We start from the raw sequence: 13,745 nt of genomic DNA, 5'->3' as shown, positions 1-13,745 counted from the left end.
GTTTGTTGATATACAGGACAACGAGGGAAGTCATATATACACACTACTTCTGCATTGCAGTTGTACAGCTCATACCAATGAGGTTACCCAGGAGTTTAAAACTTCTGTCTAGAGAGAACCTGAGTAAAGCTCAAGTGGGAGAGAACTGGGCTTGGGGAAGAGAATTATCCTGGGAACTCTCAAAATTCAGGGAACTCATCTGGCTCCACAGGATAGCAAGGAACTTTTCCAGAAATACACGTTTTCTCCCTCATAAAAGGAGATGCAAGAAATTAAAAACACATAATTAAAAAAAAGAAATCACCAAGTATCGTTCACTGTGACCTTAGGATCTGAAGTCTTGAGAGCATCTATCCTTCAATTCTTTAGTTTCTTCTTTTCTTTTCCACCCCCCATACAGAGAGCACTATATTATCAGTGCTGTGCTAATTAGGTTGGGCTAAGTTAATCTGCTAATTCTCAAAAAAAGAGTGGGCTTTTTGTGTCCCAACAGGACACGAAAAATGGATATTGATGATAAGTGGGAGCTACCAGTTGCTAAGATTATTTTTGAAGTCTTGCTTCTTTACATGCAGGTAAGTGTAGGGTTTTTTGTTTAATAGAAAGAAGAGTAATGCTGATCACTTACCATTATCGTCTGCTTGTCCTTTAAAAGATTAGTATCTCTTATACTATAGGCTCGCAAAAGCTTCTTCATCTCCATCAGTCGATAACTTTCATGTAGTAACTTTACTCTACGGACAAATGAGACTATTATTAATTTATTTGCTACCTACAGGTATGTGATTTAATCATCCTATTATGTCAGATACATAGTATTTCCCACCCCCAAACCAGAGTTCTAATTGAAAGTACACACAGAGCTGAGGTGCAGACTGTGAACTTTGCCTTACTTGACATGATTCATTTCCAAATGCTGTTTTACCAGCTGCTCCATTGCTGTGCTCCATGGTACCACAGCAGCGTGCATTATCTGGACAACTGCATCAAATTTCAACTATAAAAGGAACATAAAACTCACTTTAAAAAATAAGTTACAAGGTAATCTCTTGATGTATTGTTCACTTTACTTTGTGATCCAGTCTTCACTTGCATAAAGGACATTCATTATGGTAATATGATGTGTCAAGTTAGATCAGAAAATGCGTATAGTAATTTATGACACTGTAGAGCTTGAGTTTCATACATGTTAGTTGGTGAGTTTTCCATGTAATGACATCAAAACTACAATTAAATTCTCAAGCAAAGAACATCACATGGGAGAAGACTACTAAGATGGCATACTATTTGATCTCATATCCTTCATGTAAAAATGTACACATATGCTTATGTAAAAAACTGTGTTTCATTCTGAACTGACGTATTAGAGCCACTTGATGCCTATTTCATAAAATATACTTACATCTGTATCAGAGATACAGCCAATGACAGCAATTGCCTTTGCCTCCCATGCAGTTTCAAACACTGAAGCAGACCGTGTACGACAACGTTCTAGCAAATCCTGTATGTTTTGATATAGACTATTAGGATATTTGAATTCAGAAAAGATAGGAATATCTTATGACATAAAAAATAAAAGCTTTTTGGACATTAAGGGGCAGGTTTGGCTATCTTCCCTTGTATCCGTTAATGCCTTATTACAGAAACAGTAGCTATAAATAAATTCATTGATAGGAGTAAGCTAATCTGAAAGCTTGCCCTAAAATTCAAGTGCAGATAAGAATGGTCATTAGATTTGTTTTCTGCTTACTCATGTTTAAATAGTTTTCTTGAAAAGAAAGAAAACATGGATACCTTTATATACTGTAGAAGTAATTCATCCTTTTGTAGATGATGCTCACACAGGTAGGGTTTTATAAACTTCTCCAAAATGGAAGGGACAAGCTCTGGTGCCCAAATTTTATCAAACATGCGAAACACAATAGTAGTTGCATTTTCCTGGGTGGCAAGTAGAGCAATGACATGTTAGAACACAATCCTTTATATTTCTAATGAATAATTCAACATCCAGTGTCATTGAAATGAATTGAATGATTTCAAGAACGGGCATCCTTCTACAAGATTTTTCTCATTCTCGGAACAATCCACTACCCAAAAGCACTTTTTGAAGTGCCTGCAGAATTACCTTTTCAACATCATAGAGTGCCAGCCTGCAGTTGTATTTCCTGTACAGATTTATCAGTTCTTGTAAATCATTTACCAGCTTCTTTAACCTACGTACTTCTTCGCAGTCACTACATCTCTGAAACAGTGTTTAGAAGTGAAACGTTAGAAAACTTACTACAATCTTCATTAAGTGCTTTCATCAACAGGAAGAAAACAAATTATTCTCCACATAGCTGGTGTAAGACAAGAGCAGTTGACTTACAGTGTAGTGATTTAGTAGGATATTAGGAAATATTCTTTCTAAACATAAAGACAGTGATGCACTAGAAGAGCCTGCACAGGGAAGAGGGGTGAGCACTTCACTCACTGAAGTCTACAGGACAGGTAAGACAAATGGGTGGGAACGAGGTACCTACAGCTGCCGTTGTCTTTGGACTAGGAACTCTATTTTTAATGTGATTTTCTAAGAAACCTCACAATTTTTCGTGCCTTGCAGTCTTAAAGATTTTATGAATATACACGCTGAGCTGTTACATTTATATGGCATATAACCAAGGAAAATCAAGTACAGGTTGAATGTGGGACTTAGAGTAAATGTGTCCTCTTTCCATTATGCACTTTGAATGTGGGATTTGGCAGTTTACGACAGCAGGTCTAACTAACATAGAATGTCAGTGTTTCCACTTTTTAAAATGCACAGCTGGTTAGCTTTAAGTTTTATCTGTCTCCACTTTCATACTACCACTTTTATAGATGCTAGTATAACTAGGATATATAACATGTATAATTTACTTGTGCTTGCACAAATTCAGTATTTGTAACCTTACAGCAAGCTGATTTTTAATACCTGGAACTCAGTTCCTTCCTTTCATGGAATTGAGTCAATTTTCACCAAAAACATTAGTGACCTTGCTATCATCCATTCCAACTCTAGCACAGGGCATGTGTTCTGAAGTCTCTTAGTAGTAAATCCTTATATTTGCTACATTTCTTACCAAAGGAGTCCAATGGTCAAAAGCTGCCAGTCCCATTTCACCTTGATTTTTACTTGTAAAAAAAACCTCTGCCATTTGGAGTCCATTTTCTGGCCAATTTGCCTGTCCGAAAGAACTGATATTAGCAAACTGTACTATACATATAGAAATATAAGACATGCAAAGCTTCTGCCATATGACTTACCTTATCAGTTAATTCAAGATTTCGAGCACCTTGTTCCAGCCATTTTGCCAACATTTTCTGAAAAAAATACCGTTATAAGTAGAGTTATGCTAGCTATAGGAACAAAATTTGCCACTAGAAATCACTTGAAATATAAACTGTAGGGAAAAAAGTCATTCAAAAGATAGATGAACGAGGTCCTGACATTCAAAAATTAAAGTCTATAGGTCTGTCTATAAAATCATCTTAGCCTGAGAAAATGACATTTTGCATTTATTAAGACACCTACCTGTCCCTTTGGTACAACTTTTCTTGAGAAAGGGATCACGACATTTTTAAGCCATAAACACAGCTGCTTCAGAGGAACAGTGAAGTGAATGGCATTCAGCAAGTTCTCCAGCATTTTCTCGTCAAAGCTGCTTTCAAAATCTGCCTAAAATATCAAAACAATTACAGAAATATTAAGTATATGTTTATTTGGTACTTTGTAAAGCCATTTCACTAATAGGAAGAAGCAATGTAGTTCACAAATATAAAGATAAAATCTCAGTAATCACAGATAGGAATTTAGAAAAACATAGTCCTGTTCAGAAAAATCTAGAGCTTGATCTTCTTGAAAAAGAGCTAATTCAAGCAATCTTGTTGCAAATTACAGTGGCAGGATCATGTCCTATTACTTTAGGACTTGCCCTATAGTCCTGCCTTATTAAGAAAACAACAGGTATGAACCTGAAGTCCTGAACTAAAGAATATAATAGCCCATAGCCGCTATTATGAACATGTCACTCACAGTAAGAAGTCTGTGGTTCTTTTTAAAGGATTTTAAGGTACCCAGAAAATGTCCACTTAAAAATTCTGAGAGCTCTGCTTGCAAAAAAAAGCGAATTGAAGATTATAACCACCATAGAATAGATCAAAGAATCATCAGCTTTCAGACCTAGAAATATGTGGTCTGGCATCAGAAATACCAGTTTATTCTTAAATCAATAAGTTCAGCCTTCTAAGGAGCTAGGTGAATCACTGTGATAATAGACGAGATTCGGCCATAGATCTTTGCTTCTTTTCTTCTTTTGTTTCTGCATCAGTCTGATTCTGTTAAATAGGATGGTAAATTTAAGAGACTTAACATTCTCCAGAAATACCAAAGAAATGTCTATGCCATCTCACCTGATGCCTAAGCCAGAGGTACTGTGCACAAGATAAATTTCCTTCTTCTAGCTCGAAAAGGATAGTCTTAAAAATGTCTTTGTTATTCAAGAATTCTGTCCAAGCAATACCACTAGAAGTGAGAGGAGGAAAAGAAACTGTTATTGATATATGCCAACATTAAAGGAGTTCGGGAGAGAACCTCAAAGCTCTTCTAGCTAGTACTATATGCTGTAAGAGACAACAGTAGTGTTAGATTGTGCATGCACAAAATCACATCCCCTCCTATATGTGTTAAAAACCAAAAATCTATACAAGATAGTGCATGTGGGACAGATAATGTATGTTTTCAACATATAGGATGACTGAACCTCTCTGCATTCTCCCTTTGCCACAGTAAAGGATAGGAAACTGCAGGAAGACAGGTGAGGGTTTAAAGATTAATGACTGCAAATGTAAAGAAAAAAAAAAACCTTAATTTCAATAGCACATACTTCACCATTACAATCAAATTTACTTTAATTTTTAACAAAGAAACAGAAACAAACCTGAATTTCTCTAGTCCAAAAGCTCCATAAAAAGTTGTGAGCCTTGCCTGAGCTCTCAATACCTGAATGCAGAAAAGAGATTTAAGGTCAATATCTAGCTTACCAAACAGTCATGTTATACGGCTAGAATAATCATCACAAAGGTGAAAAATGGAGGAAATGAAAGACTTTTCAATAATTCCACATAATTACATATGTAAGTTTGTTTAATAAAGCATTAATCCAAAATTTCAATGTGGAAACACTACACCGAATTGCCTTGAAGACAGATGAGGCCTGTTCAGAACACAATAGGACTAAATAAGAAACAAAATTAAATGTCTGAGAGCACTTAAGAAAGCTTTTCCCTTCAGTTTCTAGAGCATCTGAAAATGAATCTTTCTATGACTGAAAAGAATCACTTATTTCAGAAGCTTGTCATTTCTGTGGTTCTCTTTCATACTCTAAAATATATTCTTGTTTAGACTTTTGAAAAGTTCAACAGTAATACAGTTTTTAAAACTCTACGTTGTAATTGTGTATTATATGGTACTGTGGGGCCCAGAAGTTTGTCCTCACCTCAGTTATGGAGACTAGAGCTCCATCAGATGACTGAGCAATGGTTTTATCATCTTTCTTCATGATCTGAAACAAATCACAGAATCACAGAATGTTAGAGATTGGAAGGGACCTCGAAAGATCATCAAGTCCAATCCCCCCACCAGAGCAGGAACACCCAGATGAGGTTACACAGGAAGGCATCCAGGCAGGTTTTGAATGTCTCCAGAGTAGGGGACTTCTCACCCAACTCTCCAGCCTGTCCAGGTCTCTGGCAGCACAGCCTTCTGGCGTGTCAGCCACTCCTCCCAGCTTGGTGTCATCAGCAAACTTGCTGATAGTGCACTCTGTTCCCTCGTCCAAATCATTGATGAATATATTGAATAATACAGGCCCCAGTACTGACTCCTGAGGCACTGCACTAGATACAGGCCTCCAACTAGACACCGCCCCACTGACCATGACTCTCTGGCTTCTTCCCTTCAGCCAGTTCACAGCCCACCTCACTACCCGGTCATCCAGACCGCACTCCCTCAGTTCAGCTGTGAGGATGCTGTGGGAGACTGTGTCAAATGCCTTACTCAAGTCAAGGCAGATCACGTCCACCACTCTGCCATCATCCATCCATCTTGTTATGTCCTCATAAAAGTCAATGAGGTTGGTCAGGCACGACTTCCCCTTGGTGAAGCCACGTTGACTGCCCCTAATGACCCTCTCATCCCTGATATGCCTTGAGATGGCACCAAGGAGAAGTCATTCCATCAGTTTCCCAGGGATGGAAATACATGAAATGGATTGGCTGACAACTCACTACATGCAGAACATGCCAGATAGTACTACAAATTTAATAAATAAACAAGCAAAAACTTAGGAACTCTGTAAACTGAAGTCTTTATTTTAGAATGTTAGACTCAGACTGGATTTCTACATGTCTGCAGGATCAGACAGATAATATGTATCTCTCTGATTCTGTTTGATAAGGCAGGAAAGGTGAAAATAATGAAAACAAAAAAGGTGGTGTATTTTGAGATTTTAGTGCTGAAATTCATGTTTAAAAGCTACTTTAAAAGACTACTGCTCAAAACTAAAACCAGCTTTCTGATGTGAAAATAAAACCGTAAACTTTTTTGTCCGTAAGCAATAGCAAGAAGGAGGTTGGAACAAGCCTTGCTGCTGCTTCCTGTTTGATAACATACAATTTATAATGCATTTACTTTTTGAATCACTGTAACTGGTTTGAAGTTGTCCTCCCTCTCGAGTTGGACAGAGGTATGTAATAGGAATGGATGGGTATAAGCAATTTAAAGAAATAAACCCCCTTACTTTGGCTTTAGCGTAGTTCAACATTTCTTGAGCAGTTTCATAGAGCGGCCATGGAGCATTTATGCAGTAATCCACAACAAATTGGCTATCCTGTTTGCATAAGGACACAACTGACATTAATTCCAAGCTCTTTTATAATTTGAATTACTTTGTAAGAGAAAGAGGGTAGAAATCAAACCACACCTGAATTTTTTGCAAATTTTCTTTGGCTTCGTTCACAAGATCCAACCAGACTTCGTGACCGTAACTCCCAACAGAAGCTGAAGCAAGTTTCTCTAAAATAGTGTTTGCTTTCACTTTGTATACAAGCTGTTTAAAGAGAAGAAACACAGTTTTCAATTTGACACAATGAAGTCTTAAGCAGACAGTTTTCACCTGAAAACTCCACAGTTTCCTTCACAATGTTTTTGAGATAAAGTGTATCCATGTACATTGAATGATTTCATTGCAGAAACGCATCACCAATTAGTCCCTGACAAGTTTTATGTCACCAGCTAAGCCTGTGTTTGTGTTTTTATTAAAACATAGTTAATTAAGCCAGACTATGTGTCAATAAATGCCTGCAAAAATTCTTTTTTTTTTTTAGAGCAACACTTTTTCCTGCTACTTAAAGGGATAAATGTGCCTTCTCCTGAACCAGCAGCGCTTATCTTGATCAGATGTGCTTCAGCACCACTTCTCATTGCAAGGTTTGTTACTTATTGTAAAGGAAAAACATAGTTCACCATTTAGTCATGTAGTTTTGAATCCGCTTTCAAGAATAGCGAGTTGCTTCGTAAGGTAACGTTCCACTACATTTGTAACAATTTTTAAACATTTTTTGTTGGGTTATAGGGCAAGAAACTTACTCATAAATTCAGTTATACTAATTAATCTCCAAATGTATTTATCAAGAACGGACAACTTACCTCAACATCTAGTCCAAATTGAATAGCAAAATTCTCTGCTTCAGTGAATTTGTGTTTGTGAAGTAAGCGACTTAGCCTAGGGGTGAAATAAAGTAAAGCTTACTACTTTAATATATGTCAAACCACAGATTAAAAAAAAACGGTATTTAATCAAAACTAGTACCTGTTTTCTGGCAAGGCTTCAGTTAAACTTCTCATAACAACCATAGAAACTGGGCCTTCAGAGGGTCTAAGGATGAGAGGGAACTACATGAGCTTATCAATTGTGAAACAAATATATGTAGAAGTAATCTGCTATTTTTATATAATAATGATCTGGTAAGAAACAAAAAATTATCTTACATCTGATGTTTTTCATGAATTCCTTCCAAAAAGTATATTGTATCCTGTAGCGTGCAACAACAGAAATCATTAGGTGGCAAGGGAAATTAGTCATAAGAAAGCACAACTGTAATACATTAAGTGTTTCTTAACCTAAAAACAAATTACTACTTTTCTCTTAGATCTAAGTCTGCTACCCCAGTCCAGTGAGCATCAGTGCACCCTCCACACGAGTGAATCAGCTTCTCAAAATCACACACTTTGATTTTGTCCAAGCCATAAGCAGGTCACACTCTGTCCATCTTCACATCTTTTAGAATCTGATCTCTCTGCTACATTCCACAGAGGCAATATATGCCTTGGCATTTCTCACCTTGACCTTATCACCTCAGATCAAAGAAAGGGGACATAATAGGCATTATTTTCTCCACTATGGAGCTGCATATATAGTTTTTTCTGCCAAGTGCTTCATACAAGGCAAGCAATTTCATCAGCTTTGTGTCTTATTGCTTATCAGATCCAGAGCTCACTACATTTACTGTCACGACTACAATGACAAGCTGCTGCTTAGGTTTCTGACTCAGTGTCTTCTCACATACGAACTCCACCAGTCTTTACAATGTTCCTAATTCATAAAGTTCTCATTGTCTTTTTTGACCTTCTTTTGTTAAAGTCCTTATAAGGAACATGAAACATTGCAATAGACCTGGACCTAGAATTAAACTGTTCTATTTGCTAGATATTGTATCTTTTTCTCCATCCTTTGGGGGGACCATTTAATCTGTCCTTGCATAGTTCCTGCGCAGTTTCAAGCATAAATTCATTGTAATCTAACAAGAATAACACAGTACTCGCTTTAATAATTATAGCTATTAAGACAACTATATTTATTCAAACAACAACAACAAAAATGATCTAAACATACTGTGCCAATCCCACTTTGAACAAGTGAAGAAACAACAGATACTTCCAAAGAATAGAGCGGTTGCATAGTGGACAATGCAAAAACCATTAGACTTCTCATCTACAAAAAAAAAGGGAAAACAAATGTCAGAATATTTCTTTCCTCATTCATTGGTGACAGAGTTACGCTTGCAGAATAACTTCTGGATTTTTGTGGAATTAGATGGAAGACACTGTTTTTATAAGTTTTTACCAAAAAGCAGCTCTCTACAATTTGAGAAAGTTTAATGAAGTTTTAGACGTTGCCTGTATATATAGGCCAATTATATATAATTAGATAAGTTTCATTTTTAAAACTGTATCATGTTCATCCTAGCATGCTATTTCAGCTACCTCCACTGACTACATGGAGCAGATACTGCTCCAAAAAACTCTCTGAATGCATATAAGACAATAGTATATTTTGTTGCTCTCCCCTATCTGCCTACCACTAAAAAAAAAAGTCCCTCACTCACTGTATCTTCGTATATAGATAGTGACATTTCAGTTTTGACTTTGAGCTCCTAATAATTCAGTTTCCTCCTAATTTTGAACCATTTTCTTTTCTTCTCCCCCTCCCCTCTTTTTTCCAAGAGTGACTGCATAACAATTGAGGAACTTAACCCTGATAAAGAGCTTATACCTGTTTGCTATCCGGTATTGTCATGACTATCAGTTTAGCATTGGCAAGCCCTTGCCTACAGAACAAGAAAGAAAAAAAGAAAGTAAAATACTCTATAAAAAAGCATGAAATATTCTTGCTTCTGAGTTTTAGAAAATTTTGTTTTCCATGGAAAGTGGTACATTTTAGAAACTCTACAGTGCACCTAAAAATAACAGTGTTTCAGCATATGGAGGACATGCATTTACTTCTCAGAATCACAGAGTGACAGAATGTTGGGGATTGGAAGGGACCACAAAAGCTCAGCCAGTGCAATCCCCCCTGCCGGAGCAGGAACATCCAGATGAGGTTACACAGGAAGGTGTCCAGGCAGATGGCACCAAGGATAAGTCATTCTATCAGTTTCCCAGGGATGGAGGTGAGGCTGAGCGGTCTAGAGTTACCCAGGTCCTCCTTCTTGCCCTTTTTGAAGACTGGAGTGACATTTGCTTTCCTCCAGCACCTCTCCTGTTTCCCAAGACTTGGCAAAGATGATGGAGAGTGGTCCAGCAATGACCTCAGCCAGCTCCCTGAGCACTCACAGGTGCATCTCATCCAGACCCATGGATTTATGGATGTCCAGATTGCCTGACTGCTCCCTCAACTGCACCCTAAAACTGCTCCTTCTGGCATTTTTAAGCTTTTCAAATTGATCTGATTCTTATTTTTTTAACCTGTCACAGAGCAATGGAAAGAGCCAAAAGTCTTCTAGTCTTAATTGCTGTTAATTCCTTTTGTATTTTAACCAATACACGCACATAGAGATTTTGGCTTCTCTATCTGCAGAATGAAGATCTTACTATTTATCTCTCCAAAAGACAAACAAGCTTTTTCTGTAACATCAGACTTGTAAGCAATATTACACACCACATTTTAGATGAGCATTTCCTAAATGATACAGGTTACATGCACGATCCCTTAGCAGTAAACAACAGAAAAACCAAGAGAAAGCAGAAAGCACCAAGGTTTTCTTTTCTACAACACAGAGCTAATGATACCTGTAGTCTAATTATTTTGTCCTACTGACAAGAAAGATTTCAACAAAGATTTCTTAAGAATTCACTACCACAGAAAATTGAATGTTTGTGGCACGTTTCATGTAACGATAAAGAACTTTGCAGTTCTCAGAACTGGTGCTTTACTTACCGTATACCTGGAGAAGACTCTGACTCTGTACTTAGAAGAAATTCTTCAATATGTATTAAAGGCCAATTCCAAACAAGAGTAAGAGAATAAACATCCCACATGCTTAAGATATTCTAGATATTAAGAAAGAAAATTATCAGGGATTTCATATTTTCTTCATAAAAGAAATTTTTTGTCTTTTTTTGAGCAGAATAGTAACATTCCATAGCTTAAATAACAACTAGGAGTAGAATTAAAAAAAACACAGTAAGATCAAGATCCCTGGTAAATATAAGCAACTTTATTTTATAGAAACGTATTTTAAAACTACGACTGTAAAAAATATTTTATAAGCTGGTTCAAGAACGTTGTAAAACGAAGACTAAACCAAATCATTACACTCACCTCTGTATCTAAAACAAACAGCAGATTGTCCAGAACTTGAAATTTTGCTGCATCTAAAAAATATCCATAGTCAAATACATAGTGCAAATACATAGAAATGCATTTGAAGAAAAAACATGTCCTCAGGCACCTCTCCCATTTCCTAAGACTTGGCAAAGATGATGGAGAGTGGTCCAGCTATGACCTTGGCCAGCTCCCTCAGCACCGGCGGGTGCATCCCATCCTGACCCATGGATTTATGGATGTCCAGACTGCCTAACTGCTCCCTAACCCAGTCCTCATCAACCGAGGCAAACTCCTCCATTGTCCTGCCTTCCTCTGGGGCCTCAGCGGTACGGGGCTCCCCAGGACAGCCTCCGGCAGAGTAGACAGACAAAGAAGGCGTTCAGTAACTCTGCCTTCTAGTTTTATCTGCCGTGTATTGGAAAAAGCTCTTCCTGTTGTCCTTGACCCCTCTCACCAGGTTTAATTCTGAGGAGGCCTTAGCTTTCCTAGTTGCCTCCCTACACCCTCTGACAACAGCCTGATATTCTCCCCAAGTGGCCAGCCCCTCCTTCCATGATCTATAAATGATCTATGAATTCTATGGTTGTCTATAAAAAGTAAGGAAAACTCTTTACCTTTGATCAGACTTGAATCAGCAAAACTTCGAACAGACACCAGGTTATTGGTAGTGTCTACCTCCCACATGGAGAGTACATAATCACCTTTACCCTGTCAGTAAAGGCAAAGTAAAACGCGGTTATACATTAGAAATTTGGTCATTGCCAGGTCTGCTTCTTCAATCAATCCCTTAACTTATAAACACACTTGGAATGCTGCAAAACTAATTGAAACTTTATTACTGAGTGATGTTGATGTTCAGAAAAAATATATTTATCTGTTTATTTATTTAAATTTTTTCCTTTCTCCTTTTAAGACTGGCCTTTACTATAGTAACTGTTATAGTCAGCATCCCCAAATATTTTTGACTCCTCTAAAAACATCCACTTCCCATTCTCATAGAACATAAAACCTGAAAGAAATGTACACTGAACCCCCTGAGAAAAACTGCGTTGAATTCAACAGACTTCAGTGAATGGACTCAGAAAACTTGTTTTTAGTCCAAAATAACATTTCAAAATACGTCTGTATTTTTATTTTTTCAGTCGTTCCTGCACTTAATTCAAGCTTAAGGGTTTTGTTCAATTAGGACCTTAATTGTCACTTTGGGAAGCTGATGTTGAATGTGAACCTGACTGGAAAGCTCTTGCCAGCTTTGGCTTTGTCTCTGAGCTCGAGGTTGAGACTATAATTAGGCCAGGCTGTGCAGGCTAGGAACTACAGTGATTTACTAAGGTCAAGCAACCAGGCTGAAAATATTTTTCCCCGATCCATCAGAACAGGGCAAGTTCTGAAATTACAACAGTGATTTCCTTACAAGAAAAACTACGGGCAGGTTGCAGAACTGATAACCTCTAAATATACAGTGAGGGAAATGAAAGACAAGTCTCACTGTCTTATTTTTCAGACAAGTTCACTGTCTTAAGACAAGTTCACTGTCTTATTTTTCAGCCAGCTAGAGAAAAAGTTTTGCTGCAGATCAAAAAATGTCACTGATCCCATAACGATTGTTATGAGTATATTCTTAGTACTTACCCCAACTATCAAATGGATTTTGTTGGCTGAGTTACTTATCGCAAAATTCTGACAGCCAAGGCTGTGATACTCTTCTGTGGAAATGAAAACTGTCTTTATCTGTCCTTGTAGCTTGTGGGGTAGAAGATGAAGGGAAAGGAAACAAAAGGGGAAGTCAGTGGGTAAAACCTTGAACTGCTTAATTCTCCATGTACAGAAAAAGTAATAATCATAATTATGAGTTGTAATAATAAACTGGTAAATAGTGAATGAAATGTACACTTAAGACATACGTTACAAGCTAGCAGGTATTTCTTACTTTCTTTGCTGTTATCATATCCATCTTGTCAATTGCTGCATTAAAAAAAAATAAAATCAGTGTTAAATAAACATTTTAAAAGTGGAAAAAAGCCACTAAATTTTATATAAGATAGTTTAGTCCTAACCTAACTATGCTGAAAAACACTTTAGCCAGGATCTTTGACAGGGTCTATTTCTATCGAGCCACAGTATTGAGTTACAAAAAATTAACTAATAACTACACTTATACAGTATTAATAGTTTAAGTTATTCCCAATATTCCTCAGCACAGTCAAGACTGATTATAGCCTAAAATCCCATTTCCATGGTATTTGGTACTCTCTCTAAAGTGACTCAGAGAAACATAAACTAAAGGAATTACTAGAAGAGTACAAAAATAATTGTATTACAGAAGTAGTTTTATATCAGTTTCCCTTTAAAAACAAAGATGACACAGAAAATCCCAACTCAATATCTTATTCCCATTAGGAAGATGCACGGAAAAGCTTTTTCAATACAGCTCTTTCTGTTCAAATGGAAACTCCAAGTGGTTTGTAGATCATCTTACCCTCCTGCATTTTAGCAAGTGGGAGACACGTAATGCAGAAGAATCCATTGCTTGTGAGAGTGAACACATGATAAACACCT

The 13,745-nt window shown here is 37.1% G+C and overlaps 1 protein-coding gene across 1 annotated transcript in view; it reads right to left on the bottom strand.

Annotated features, from left to right (window-relative positions):
* KNTC1 (kinetochore associated 1) overlaps positions 1-13,745 on the bottom strand; it is a gene marked incomplete at its 5' end in the record, with an annotated part of 39,551 nt that overhangs the window by 22,940 nt on the left and 2,866 nt on the right. Inside the window, 24 exons of the mRNA XM_080355547.1 lie at positions 629-734; positions 894-997; positions 1,403-1,501; positions 1,795-1,938; positions 2,126-2,242; positions 3,102-3,203; positions 3,286-3,342; positions 3,554-3,697; positions 4,432-4,543; positions 4,959-5,020; positions 5,517-5,582; positions 6,819-6,908; positions 7,002-7,127; positions 7,727-7,802; positions 7,890-7,955; positions 8,069-8,112; positions 8,973-9,071; positions 9,633-9,687; positions 10,797-10,909; positions 11,181-11,233; positions 11,801-11,894; positions 12,819-12,929; positions 13,117-13,151; positions 13,666-13,743. Of these exons, the coding sequence (XP_080211673.1) occupies positions 629-734; positions 894-997; positions 1,403-1,501; positions 1,795-1,938; positions 2,126-2,242; positions 3,102-3,203; positions 3,286-3,342; positions 3,554-3,697; positions 4,432-4,543; positions 4,959-5,020; positions 5,517-5,582; positions 6,819-6,908; positions 7,002-7,127; positions 7,727-7,802; positions 7,890-7,955; positions 8,069-8,112; positions 8,973-9,071; positions 9,633-9,687; positions 10,797-10,909; positions 11,181-11,233; positions 11,801-11,894; positions 12,819-12,929; positions 13,117-13,151; positions 13,666-13,743 (2,153 nt within the window). The remainder of the gene's footprint in view (positions 1-628; positions 735-893; positions 998-1,402; positions 1,502-1,794; positions 1,939-2,125; positions 2,243-3,101; positions 3,204-3,285; positions 3,343-3,553; positions 3,698-4,431; positions 4,544-4,958; positions 5,021-5,516; positions 5,583-6,818; positions 6,909-7,001; positions 7,128-7,726; positions 7,803-7,889; positions 7,956-8,068; positions 8,113-8,972; positions 9,072-9,632; positions 9,688-10,796; positions 10,910-11,180; positions 11,234-11,800; positions 11,895-12,818; positions 12,930-13,116; positions 13,152-13,665; positions 13,744-13,745) is intronic.

Source organism: Nesoenas mayeri (assembly GCF_963082525.1).
Source record: "Nesoenas mayeri genome assembly, chromosome: 17".
In the NCBI taxonomy this organism is placed as follows: Eukaryota; Metazoa; Chordata; class Aves; order Columbiformes; family Columbidae; genus Nesoenas; species Nesoenas mayeri.
Note: the sequence above shows the minus strand (reverse complement) of the source record. Positions and strands in the feature narration are given on the sequence as shown.